General features: G+C 41.5%; 1 protein-coding gene across 4 annotated transcripts in view; it reads left to right on the plus strand.

Annotated features, from left to right (window-relative positions):
* Positions 1–12771, plus strand: part of UNC5A (unc-5 netrin receptor A) — a 576194-nt gene extending 563423 nt beyond the window's left edge. For 2 of the 4 annotated variants that reach the window (XM_068277048.1, XM_068277049.1), the window contains exon 16: positions 11593–12771. In XM_068277048.1, coding sequence (XP_068133149.1) covers positions 11593–11758 — 166 coding nt within the window. In that variant the 3' untranslated portion in view covers positions 11759–12771. Of the gene's footprint in view, positions 1–820; positions 896–3060; positions 3107–11592 lie in introns of those variants that run through there. The other 2 variants (XM_068277050.1, XM_068277052.1) reach the window with 2 other exon arrangements.
* Positions 12772–13930: the final 1159 nt, after the last annotated feature.

Here is a 13930-nt window from a genome sequence, read left to right on the forward strand (position 1 = left end):
AGGCAGCAGCAAAGCAGTTGTGAGAGTTTGACAGGCTTTTCACTGCCTATCAACTGCTCGTGTGAAAGGGCCTTCACTTTTTTCCTTTACAAAACCACTTGCTGGAAAAGATCTATAAAAAGATATCAACCAGCTTCCCTAGGTGTTTGCACACTATTTTGGCAAATGGACGGAGCAATAAGTGCTTTTGTAAATAAAGAAATAAATGAGACTCCGCTGTGAAGAGATGGACTAGTCCAAAACCTGACAGATCTCTCAGATTTTCATTACTTACTGCAAGTGACAGCAACATAGGAAAAAAGTAATTTACAGTGCATCTTACTCTCGGAAGAAGGTACATTTATATGTATGCATTTAAAATTTTACAATTGTTTACAATAGTTGTTCTTTAAGTGATACTGATCCCTTTTTCTAAAACTGTAGAGTTTTTTTTGTATTATTTTATGTATAATTTTGTGCACACTTTTTGACTTGTGCCCTAATAAGTGTGAGGTGACCTGCTCTGCGGGCATTTACCATAAAGCAGCACGCTGCACAGTGTCCTCAGTTGTACAGTACACATGGCCTCTTCGTGAACCTGAAGTAAGACCGTGCTAGGTAAGTGAGTGGATGGCTGCCAGGAAGAACATAAGAGAGATCACTCATGTGAATGTAAGCCTATCTGAGAAAAGCCTCCATCCAGAAATCAATGTATGCATCTCCGTTTGGCTGATTTGTTTCATACTGTTTAATCCCATGGTAGAAACAATATGAATCAAGCCTGAGGTGAAACCAGTATGAATTGTTATTGCTAAATGTTGATGTTGTAAATGCGTTTCAGGCAGAGGATAAGGTCCCAACCTTTCTGAAAAATCTAGGTCCAGGCAGGCAGGCTATTGCCCGGAAAAGGAGAGGGGTAAGAGGATTTACAGCTTAAATCTAGGTTTACAAAATGCCACGCAGTATATTCATCTATCGATACATACAAACTCATTGTAAAATGAAAGAAAAAACAGAATGCAATCATTTCCAAATCATGCAAGATCCTATATTTAATTGAAGACAGTACAGCTGTACAAATGTTTGGACTGGGGAATATTTTTATTTGAGCTGGGATATGCTCATTCTGAGTGTGATCCCAGCAATGTCTCAGAAAAGTTGGAAAGAGGAAGGTTTGCTGTTTTATACCCCAATATTTCAATAATAGATGTTCAATTACAGCTACTCAAAAGTTGAGAGGCCTTTATCCTATTTTTGATTCCGTAATGTGCCAAATGTGTTCAGTGGTTGACATATTTGGACTTCAGGCAAGCATATTTGGTTCCTGGACTCTTTTACAACAAAGATATGCTGTTGTAATATGTGCAAAGATGCAGTTTGGAATCCTCTTAAAGAGACTCCGTAACAAAAATTGCATCCTGTTTTTTATCATCCTACAAGTTCCAAAAGCTATTCTAATGTGTTCTGGCTAACTGCAGCACTTTCTACTAACACAGTCTCTGTAATAAATCAATGTATCTTTCCCCTGTCAGACTTGTCGGCCTGTGTCTGGAAGGCTGCCACGTTCTTCAGTGTTGTGGTTCTGCTATGAACCCCCCTTTATGCAGACTGCCTGTCTGTTATTTAGGATTAGAGCAGCTTCTCTCTTCTCTCTCTTATCTTTTACAAGCTGGATAAATCGTCCTCTGAGCTGGCTGGGCTTTCACATACTGAGGAATTACAAACAAGGGCAAAGCTGTTTGCAGGAAGAAAAGAGCAGCCTGAAACTTCAGTGCATGGGGGAAAGAAACACACAAATGATCTCTTGAGATTCAAAAGGAAGGCTGTATACAGCCTGCTTGTGTATGGATGTATTTTCTATGTGTGGACATACTGTACATCAACCTACTTCCTGTTTTGGTGGCCATTTTGTTTGTTTACAAACAAACTTTTTAAAACTGTTTTTAACCACTTTTAATGCGGCGAGGAGCGGCGAAATTGTGACAGAGGGTAATAGGAGATGTCCCCTAACGCACTGGTATGTTTACTTTTGAGCGATTTTAACAATACAGATTCTCTTTAAAGGACAACTGAAGTGAGAATAATATGGAGCCTGCCAAATTAAAACTTTTAAACAATACTAGTTGCCTGGCAGCCCTACTGATCTATTTGGCGGCCGTAGTGTTTGAATAACACCAGAAACAAGCATACAGCTAATCTTGCCAGATCTGGCAATAATGTCAGAAACATCTGATCTGCTGTTTAGGGGCTATGGCTAAAAGTGTTAGAGGTAGAGGATCAGTAGGACACTCAGGCAACTGGTATTGCTTAAAAGGAAATAAATATGGCAGCCTCCATATCCCTCTCACTTCAGTTGTACTTTAAAGCGGTTTAACACCCAGCATTACAACTTTGCTTTAAAAGATTGCTTACAGCTTACAAACTATTATGCCAGATTTTTTTTAAAGCAGAAATTCACTGAATGGGTTAAACATGACATTTTAGTGTTGGATTTAACTAGGAATCCGCATCCGTTCTTATCTTTAGTTACAAAATGTATCTTTATTTGGAATACAAATAGCCCTTTGAAAAGCCTGCCGGGGAAGCCCTCTTTGTTCTCTCAGAGCAGTGTTTTTTTTTGTTACATTGTAGATAGATACATTTGTAACTAAACAAGCAAGCACGGAGGAGGATTTCTAGCTAAATGCAGCACTAAAATGTCATGTTTAATCCATTCAGTGAATTTCTGCTAAAAAAAAAAAATCTGGCATAACAGTTTATAAGCTGTAAGCAATCTTTTAAAGCAAAGTTGAAATGATGGGTGTTAGACCACTTTAAGTAAGCTTTAAAGTAATGGTGGCAGACTGGTGCAACAAAGGGGATCCCAACCAAATCAATGGACAAGGTATAGTATAAGCACCCCATACTACACAGGCTGGTATGTGTACTTTTATAGGTCTAGTGCCAGTTCAGGTTTGGGGCATGAATTGCTCAATGTACTTTGTGTAATGTGTCAGTAATCTATGTACAGGTAGATGTGTAATAATAACAAATATGAGATTATCCATCAGTGAATAATAGGCAGTATTTGTGATCTTATAGGGGAAACAATAACTTGTAACAAGAGTGGCCTTTATTGAGCTGTTGTAACACTGTAATGACTGTACACAAAGAGTATACTGACAATAAACAAGACAGAAGTAGCCTCAGGAAGTCACCATCTAACTGATCCTCAGACAGTGATCCACACTCTTCCTCTGCATAATGCATTGTCTGCTGCTCTACAGTTAGGAGAATAAAGAGCATAGTCTCTATTACTTTTACTTGCTGTGCTCAGCTTTGAATAATAGACATGGTTTGGGTCGGACTATTATTTCCACTCTAACACAACCGTGATGGTTCACATATACAAGTTCTTTTCTGTGGAGAAAAAAGGGAAGACCTGTAGAAGGTTTGCTAAAGCATGGGAGTACAATAGCAATCTTTCAAAAACTCCAACATTGTTAATTGTTGTATGATATGCTGTCTGCTTCCATACAACCCCCCGCCATTCCCCTGCATTGTCTCTGTGTGCCCTGAAAGAGCCAAACAATTTCACACTAAATCCATATTCCTGACCTCCAATACAGGAGACATACAGAAGGAATCAGGATATTCACCCATAAACTTTCCAATATTTAGCCATATTAAAATTCCTAATATTATACCCATTAATAGAGCAGGTAATTATACTAAATTACATGTAATCTTTTGCCACTTCTGTACACTTACCGTATATTCCGGCGTATAAGACGACTGGGCGTATAAGACAACCCCCCAACTTTTCCAGTTAAAATATAGAATTTGGGATATACTCGCCGTATAAGACTACCCCTCTTCCAACGCACACCAAATTAAAATAAAAATAAAAAAATCATGTACTGGTGCTGTGTATGAACAGATACTGGTGCTGTACTGTATGTGTTACCCAGTATAGAACAGTATATAGTCAATTGACTTCACTTGTTGCATTGGTCAACTCTCCTTTAGTAGACTGGTCTGCTCTCCTTGTCTACCTGTTTATCAGAGCGGTATGGAAGAATAGATTGCGCTCCCTCAGCAGGGAGATCTGAGAGGCGGTAACAGCCAGGATAGGGCGTATCACCCCGCATCAATGACACCCGGCGTATAAGACGACTCCCAACTTTTCAGAAGATTTTCAAGGGTTAAAAAGTAGTCTTATACGCAGGAATATACAGTACCTACAAACTGTACCTCCTTGCAGCATACACTGACTTGTACACACCCATGCACTATACATTTTCCATTCCCACATGTTGTAACACAAACGCTGTACATCTACCCACTTGCTGCAACATCAACACTGTACACGTACCCATGGGTTGTAAACTCACACTTTGCACATTTACGCATGTGTTTTACTAAAGAGAACCTGTACTGTCCGATTTGTCCAATAAAAAACATACCAATCGAGTCACTGTGATCTCCTGGATCCCTCTTTGCCGTTTCTGCCGCTCCCCATCACGATCCACACATATATATATTTATATACACACATAGTTACATAGTTATTTGGGTTGAAAAAAGACATACGTCCATCGAGTTCAACCAGAGAACAAAGTACAACACCAGCCTGCTCCCTCACATATCCCTGTTGATCCAGAGGAAGGTGAAAAAACCCTTAAAAGGCATGGTCCAATTAGCCTCAAAAGGGAAAAATTCCTTCTCGACTCCAGATGGCAATCAGATAAAGTCCCTGGATCAACGTCACTGGGCACTACCTAGTGATTGAAGCCATGGATGTCTTTCAACACAAGGCAATGCATCTAAGCCCCCTTTAAATGCAGGTATAGAACTTGCCATAACTACTTCCTGTGGCAATGCATTCCACATACTAATATGTGTGTATGTATATGTGTGCGTATATATATGTGTGTGTGTATGTATATATATATATATATATAATATATATATATATATATATATATATATATATATATATATATATATATATATATATATATATATATATATATATATATATCATGTTACAGTATACTACAAGTTTTTATTACATAGTGAATTATCTGCACTCAAGTCTGGGATTCTCACAGTTTCTCAGCATGTGACAGGCAGCTCCCTTCCCCCCTCAGCCTTACAAACTGCAACTTCAAATCAGAAGGAACCCCATTGGTCTGCTAAGGACCAATGGGGCTCCTTGGAGCCCAAATACAAAGATGCTTTAGAGAGCTCTGAGCTATATAGCTCAGAGCTCTGTCGGGTGCAGGACGCTAAGTCCTGCCGGCTCTCGCTGCCCTTCCCGCCTCTCCCACATGTCACCTATATACATGCTGGCACCCATGGGTGCCAGTATGTATATGGGTGACAGGTGTGGGCGGAGTGGATGGCGGGAGCCGGCGGGGACTTAGCGTTAGTGTATGCGGCGGCCGGCTGGTGAGCGGCGAGTGACGTCGGGTGCGGTGGAGTTACAAAGTAACAAAGTTGTTACATTGTAACAACTTTGTTACATTGTAACTGATTAGTATATTTCCGAGGATATTGCGTGGGAACTGGCTTTTAAAGGGACAGGTAAGTATTAATGGTTAATTAAGAATATTGAAGGACTTTTTTCGTGGTTATGTTTTTTTGTTCAATTAAAATACTTTTTCTATGTGTTTGTGTGTTTATTTACTTTTAACTCTTAAAGGAAATGGGTAAGGGGTACAAGTACCTCTATACTCATTTCTCCTGGGAGGGGGGGTGGGCATCTGGGGGACCCCTTTTTAAAGGGGACTCCCAGATGCCACCATGACCCCCCCCCCCCCCCCAGGAAATCGCGGCCTCCACCTCCACCGCCCATCGGAGGTGGAGAAGAGCCCCTTGTCCTTGGATTGGACAAGGGCTCGGAGGGGGAGGGGAAAGCTTGGCTGCCCCTCCCCTTCCGAGACCCCCCAATCCATGGACCATGCGGGCTGGTATAGTCAGGGTGCGGAGCCCCACGCGGCCGGTGCTCCGCATTCTGGCTATCCCAGTCTGCATGGGGGACAAGGGGTTAAAGAGGTCTGGGAGGGGGGACCCCACGTCGTTTTTTTTTTATATTTCCCACACTCAGAACGAAGTAAGTAAAACTCTTCCCACTTGGGGGAATCTATGAAAATAAAACACTATTGTTACCTGTGCAAAAAAAACTGACATTTTCCGCATTTAAAAGACATTTTTGCCCTTGAAAATTAAAAATCGATTTTCTCAAAAACTATAAGGTCTTTTTGAAAAATGTATGTTTCCTCTTATTCCCACTGATCCCCTTAATATACCCTGTGAATTTGGTGTTCCTAAATTTTAAGCAGGCTTTGCTATTAACCGTTAAAGTCAGCGGGTTTTTAAATGTATATATTTTTCCTTTGAAACTTTAACATCGATTTTCTCAAAAACTATAAAGTCTTTTTGAAAAAAAAATGTTTTCCTCTTATTCCTTCTGATCTCCTTAATATATTCTCCAAATTTGAGGCTCTTAGCACTTAAGGGGGCTTTGCTATTAACCCTTAAAGTCGGCGGCTTTTTTATATTATACGGGAGCGTAATATTACGCGATGCATGCAATGTACACTTAGGCTAGGTGCACACATAGCAGAAATGTTAGCGTAGCGGAAAATGCGTTTTATGCAGCAATGTTAGTCTATGGGACGCATAAGAAGCTATGTTTCACTGCGTTTTTACAGTATGCATTTTGCAAATGCTGGTAGTGTTGCATATTATGCAGAATGGCTTGCAAAACGCACATAATGAAAGTCTATGGTAATGCATATGCATAGCATTTTGCATGCGTTTTTTAATGCTCTGATGTGTTTCCACTTCCTGTTGTCTTCTTAGTGATTTGCATAAATTTATATAAAAAAAGGCCTACAAAACGCATATGCATTTTACATTAGTGAACTGCAAAAGCATTAAAACGCACGCAAAACCACAGTAAAAATGCAAACGCACCATCTTAAACCGCTACTTTTTCACGCTATGTCATATGTGAACCCAGCCTTACCCAGGCTTTCTACGCACATGCTGTACATGTATCTACATGTACACTGTACACGTATGCAATTTACATTTACCCATGCACTGTACACACATATGTTATACACTTACCCAAACCTTGTAACAGTACATAAACTGTAAACTTACCCACTTACTGTAAACACATGCACTGTATACTCAACCATATACCATATAATCCACAATTTCCACATTCACATGAACACAACCTTCTTCCTCCCTGACCTTACCTATCCTCTCCCACCGTCCCACATAGTCTTTCCTTATACTACCTGTATTATCCCACTACTGCCCTCCCTAATCCCTTACACCATGGGAAGACTTGCAACACTTGGCTGTTTTTACTATGATGGTGATGGTATGGGTATTGACCTTCATGTTTCTGGGAAATATATTGTGATATTGGTGGTAGATGTCTTTTATATAAGCTAGGTAATGTTTATAAAAATCCCATTGGATGAGATTTCAAATGCAAAGTTACAGAAAGTTACTAATATATAAAAAATATATACAGCGGTACAAGTTCCCTGATATTATATAAAAATAATGAGTTCTGAAATGGCAAACAATGGCCTGTAAAAAGATCCTGGTCACTGAGATGATTGCTGATACATCAGGATACGTTATCTCTGCTCTCCTACCTTCTTATCTTCATCATGTAATTTTTCTATTGTGTACATATGTCGTCCCTCCCTTGGGGCAAGTTCCTGTGCGTTCAGCTTTTCCTGTCGCAATGTTCCGAAGATTATTTATTTAAAGCTGGCCTCCAGATAAACTAGCTGAAGAAAGTTACAGATCTTTTCAGCTAACTTGTGCTTTATATGGCGCATACACTGCATGGCTGTATTTTACATCTTCCTGTGCCGCTCACCTGCTCTGATCACAGCCCTTCCCATCTTCTGCATTTCATCATTGTGAAAAACAAAGCGTGTTGGACTGCATTTAACATTATAATTATAATGAACAATATTTTTTCTCCGAAGATGTGTTGTAGATGATATTCATGCATGCTGGGTGTTGCCTGTTGTCTAGGGTTGGTCACTGAGATGCAAGCAATTCAGAATTGATTCAGGATTATGCACATTTGTGTAGTTTAAGATTTCACCAGTTGGATTTCACTTTTACAGGATTCAATTGGTCCATTTTTTAAGCCGCATAAACGATGCACACAGAATAAATTCACAATAGTATTCAAGCACTCACATGTGTGAATAAACACAATCAGTAACTGAGTGCAATGGACCTCATACCTCCTGGCCTGTCCACCAATGCTGCCCCCGGCCCCACGTCCACCACCACTGCTGCCCCCGGTCCCACGTCCACCACGACTGCGGCCCAGCAAAGGTGCCCCCTGGCCCCACAGGGCCCCCACTGTGTCTGCACCCTCATTACCAGCCATGCGGACTTGAAATCAGGAGTGCTACTCCTCGGACAACCTGGTTTGAGTGAACTCTGCTGTACGCCTCCATCATGATGCCCCTCAGCTTTCTCAGCCTTCTCTCTATTTTTGTGGACAATCTGTAGTACCTGTCTTGTTGGGAGCGTGTCGCTTTGTAGCGTCCAGTGCCGAAAATGGCAGCGCTCATATCAGCTCTCAGGCTGCTCCTCCAGTCCCACTCTTTTCTGTTTCTGCTATCAGTGTATGTTCTTGCTATGTTTGTATTACGTTAACTGTACGTGTATGCTGTAATGCTCTCTGTTTTGCTTTTTATTTTGCTTTTTATTGTTTATATGTATGCACCATGCTTAACTGTATGCGATGCTGTACTCTGCTTAATTGTACGCACAAGCTGTAATGTTGTCCTATGTATGCTTGTCCCATGTCTATGCATGTACCATGCTTAACCGTATGCTATTTCCTGTTTTTTTCATCGACGACCCTGTATGCGCCAAAACCAATTCCGGGTACAATCCACCGTTGTACTTGGCGAAATAAGTTCTGATTCTGATATACACCATTAGGCCTTATATAAGTTCTTATATAATGGAGCGCTGCACTGCTATCGTGACATAGCCTTTAAATACAATAAAATAGGTGTAAAGCGCTCTAGAGAGTCCTATGCTTCTGTTGTCTGTAGTTCACCAGGGTTAGGTTCCCCCCTTATGTACCCGACTCACCAAATCCACTGGCCAATCTGGGCCCGTCTGCACCTTAGGGATGTAGGCCACAAAAAAGAAAGCAGTTGGGCTCTCGGGGAACGAGGACTGGCGGCGCTGGAGACAGCAGCAGGGAGCAGAATAGGGTAATACAGCTTATCCCAACTGCTCTCTTTTTTGTGCAAACGGCAAATGCTTGACTAGTAAGAGCAGAACCGCCAGCCTGCATACCCCTATGGTGGTGAATGTGTATGTGGCTGAAGGACTCTGCATTGGATTTTTATGTATGCAGCTTTTAGATTGCGACTTTTAATAACAAAAATATTTTTAGCACATTTACGCTATGATAGCGTGTTTTTATCTGGAGGTACTATGTCCCACTAAAGATTAAGAAGACCTGACGGTGGAAGCATAGCCGGATGCCAGCGAGGCCTACATCCCTAGGGCGCAAACTGGCCCAAATTGGTCAGTGCATCCGGTGAGTCGGGTACATAAGGAGGGAACCTAACCATGGTGAACTACAGACAACAGAAGCATAGGACTCTAGAGCGCTTTACACCTATTTTGATGCATACAGAATGTACATAACTCTGCATCAGCTATTTGCATGCTATTACTACTATCCCTACTGCTACGTTGGAATTGACCAGCAGGGGATGGTTATTAAATAACCTGTATGTTTTCAGTTGTTTTGTGGATAAAGGTCCACAGAGGTCCTGGGTAAAAATGGCTAATGAGATGCAAATAATTCCATTTAAAATGCTAATTTCATGCAAATTGTATACAACTTAGATTTAGTCTTGTGTCAAAAAGCCCTTAACTATTCTACAAAGGAAGACCTTGTGGGGTTCACGCAGTGTAAGAAACTGCTAATCTCTTTAATGCAATGCAATGCAGCTTTATGATTTTAAAAAACAATTAAACATATAATAGCGCTCACTAGGCGTAGCTCCCTTAGTAACAGCCCAATATTAATTACACTGCATAGGTAAGCCGAAAACAATTAGGAGGTTTGAGAGACTATTCAAACACCCAGTTCATTGAGGTGGAGCGCTCCCTGCTCTCTGTGGAAAGCCAAGTATAAATGGTAGACAATATAGGTTCAGCGCTCAAGATACAGTCTCTGGTTCACAGTCTTGCAATTCACAAGCACATATAGGGGGAGTATGACAAACACCACTCCCCCTCAAGCTGAATAGACTCACCGAATCCACTGGCCAGAATGGGCCCGAAATCACTTTAGGGGTATAGGCCACCCCTCAGCCGGTCCTGCCGATCTCAGCTGGGCACTTGTACTCCTAGGCCAACAGAAAGTCTGTCCAGTGTGAAGGGTAATCCAGTATTTTATGCCTCAAAAGAAAAAACGCTTGACATAGCGTAAAAGTATATAGGATTCCTATGTTTATTAAAAAATATATATAAAAATATATATAAAAATGCCGGTAAACCAGCACGTGGTTCCATACAAAATATATAGTCCAGATAAAAGCAGATATGCTAGAATTTGGGAAGCACGCAGCTTCAGCTAGCGTGATGGCCAGTAGGATTTCCGCCCCGGCCCTTCCCTCCAGGGTACGCTGCAGGGAAGGGCCGGGGCGGAAATCCTACTGGCCATCACGCTAGCTGAAGCTGCGTGCTTCCCAAATTCTAGCATATCTGCTTTTATCTGGACTATATATTTTGTATGGAACCACGTGCTGGTTTACCGGCATTTTTATATATATTTTTATATATATTTTTTAATAAACATAGGAATCCTATATACTTTTACGCTATGTCAAGCGTTTTTTCTTTTGAGGCATAAAATACTGGATTACCCTTCACACTGGACAGACTTTCTATTGGCCTAGGAGTACAAGTGCCCAGCTGAGATCGGCAGGACCGGCTGAGGGGTGGCCTATACCCCTAAAGTGATTTCGGGCCCATTCTGGCCAGTGGATTCGGTGAGTCTATTCAGCTTGAGGGGGAGTGGTGTTTGTCATACTCCCCCTATATGTGCTTGTGAATTGCAAGACTGTGAACCAGAGACTGTATCTTGAGCGCTGAACCTATATTGTCTACCAGCTTTATGATTTTATCAGCTTTTAATAGCAGTTTCTGATTGCTTTAGAGCACCACAAAGCTACCTAAGGTGAGCACAGAGGTATGTTCATGCTTGATCCTCTGATTCCCTCCTCTTTACTGCCCCATTCACCCCCCTTAAGAGGAGGGGATGGGAGTGTGATAGGAGGGAGCATCAGGGCAAGCTTACCTCTTCCTGTCTGAATTTTGACTTTTTCAAGGTGTAATTATGGAGACTGAGGGGTTTGAGGAGAGGAACGGACAGTGCACATAGGTATGTGGATCAAGCATGAACATACTTCTGTGCTTACCTTAGGTAGCTTTGCTTCAGGTCAGGTGTGCTTTAAGTTCTCCAATCTGTTTCAAGAATATTGCACTGATGATAGTTTAAATTACTTTATTTCATTATCTTTTTTTTCTTTGTTGCAGCCATTTAGGATTTTTTCTCTCCAAGGCAAGCCCTACTGCCATCCTTTTGAACCTATGGGAGGCTCAGAACTTCCCCAACGGAAATCTGGCACGACTGGCATCTGCAGTGGCTGAGATTGGGAAACAAGACTCTCTCATGTACATGATGTCAGAGGCAGAGTGCTGAAGGTACGATAGTTACCTGCTCATTTCCAGCAAGTCCTGGTCCGGAACTGGCCAAGGGACTCAACCTCCCTCTATCAGGTCCATGGATGTCACTCTTTATAAATACCCTCTCCCTGGCATATGAGGGGGTGAAAGGCTACAAACACATCTTTTTATGGTTCAGCCCCTCTGCCACTGAAAGGCTAATGAGACATTTTGCTCCTTTATGCAGAGCAGGATCTTCAGAGATGGAATCAGATGCCACTTTCATTTGCAGCGAAATCCTTCATGGTAATGTTGTTCTCATATAAACACACACCTGTAGACTTAAGGAAGATTTTACATTCCAAAAGGAATCAAGGAGGAGAAGCATCGTGTCTGAATCTGTTTCATTTCATATTGTAGAACCATCTCAAGAACACCAACACATCCTGCTCCATAATCCACTAGGAATAAAATCACCATCAACCTCTCCTAGAGGAGGAGTCCACCACCCACCACAAACGTTACTTCTCTTTCTAATCCAAGTGTCTTGTATTGCTACCTTGTCAGTGAAGGTGCGACAGTGACACCCAGTGTTTGTGTTGTTCAGTTTTTTTACCAACACCCATTCCCAGGTAAGTGAAAAGAGGTGCAATATAGTCAAGATGGATCCCCCCTTAAAAGTCATGGGCATCCCCTATTTAAGAGCCATACAGACATTGAAGAGAGCATCAGGTCAGTTTATCCCTGAACAAAGAAGACATACAAATAAATCTAGCCCTTAGCCCTCTTACCCCTCAAGCCAGCTGTATATGCAAAACTAAAGTACTCCCCACCCCGGGAGTGACCGAATGAGTGTGTCTGATTGTGGATGTGTGCGCACAAGTGTTTTTTTTTTTTTATTTTCAGACCAAGAAGACAGTCATTTTAACAATAAAAATGTGTAATGACCAGTGTTTTTTTCTACATTCTGTATTAAAGTGCATTCAAGTATTTACACTTGGCCTTATGTATATATTATGTTCATTCTGCTGAAGGTGTATAGTACTTTTAGGTGACTTGAATGTAAATAAATTATATATATTGCTAATGAGTCTGTATGGTTTGATTACAAGAAGAACATTTGAATCGTCTGATTATTTGTTTAGTCATGAGGCAGCTTTTTCGTTATGCAAGAAGTCAAGGCAACACTGAAAATGAAGGCAATGAAACTGAATAACAAGTCAATCATACATCATACAAGTCAAATGTGCATTATTTCTTCTGTGAAGATGGGAAACGCTGATGAGAGTTGCAGGGATGATGGCTATCAGCCAAATCTGAATTTTAGGGCAGTCAAATTCCTTTCCTCTAGGTGCAGCATTTAGGGAGGCATTTATAACACGGAGATAGGCTATGTCATGCTTATCTGGTCTATAACTATAGGTCAGGCTGTATGCCCATATGACTGACCTATAGCCCACCCCGTAACACCTGCGAAAACTCCTACTTAACACAGTACTACAATACACCCTGCAGGTAGATGTAGCATACAGGCTGACAGATAGTAATCCACCAACAGAACCCCATAACTTAGCAATGCAGGGGGCACAGTATTCACAAGTATATATATATATATATATATATATATATATATATATAGTCACCTGAGGCCTAGAGGATGAGGCAATCCAGACGAATGAGTCAGATGACTGCAGATACAGAAGTTCCAGAATGGCAAGGCAGTCCAGATATTACTTTCCAGAGATAGCGTAGTCAAGGTAAGCCGAGGTCAGTCCAGGCAGCGTTCATGCAAGTCTGTGTCCAAGCAGAGGTCAATCCAGGCAGCCAGCAAGCGTAGTCCAGGTATCAGGTAGTAGTCGGCAACAGCAGTCAATCAGAGGTTAGCGTGGTCAGGATACAAAGCAGTAATCGGCAACAGGAATCAATTAGAAAGAGAGTGCATACCCAGTAACAAGCTACAGCTAATGTTATCATGACTGGGGGCGCTCTCTAAGTTTAAATACAAGAGCTAGCTAATTAACATAATGCAGAATTGAAACTAAACCAATCATGATTTAGGGTGCCAGCTAATCAGCTGACACGCAGGCACACTTGCACTACTGTTTACATCTGCAGAGCGTGTACTAGGAACGTGTCCTCCGCTTACCCAATGGCATCTGAGAGCCAACCTGCACTCCAGTGATGTCAGTGGCTCGCCGAGACCCAGAAG

This window comes from Hyperolius riggenbachi, chromosome 3 (assembly GCF_040937935.1).
Source record: "Hyperolius riggenbachi isolate aHypRig1 chromosome 3, aHypRig1.pri, whole genome shotgun sequence".
NCBI lineage: Eukaryota > Metazoa > Chordata > Amphibia > Anura > Hyperoliidae > Hyperolius > Hyperolius riggenbachi.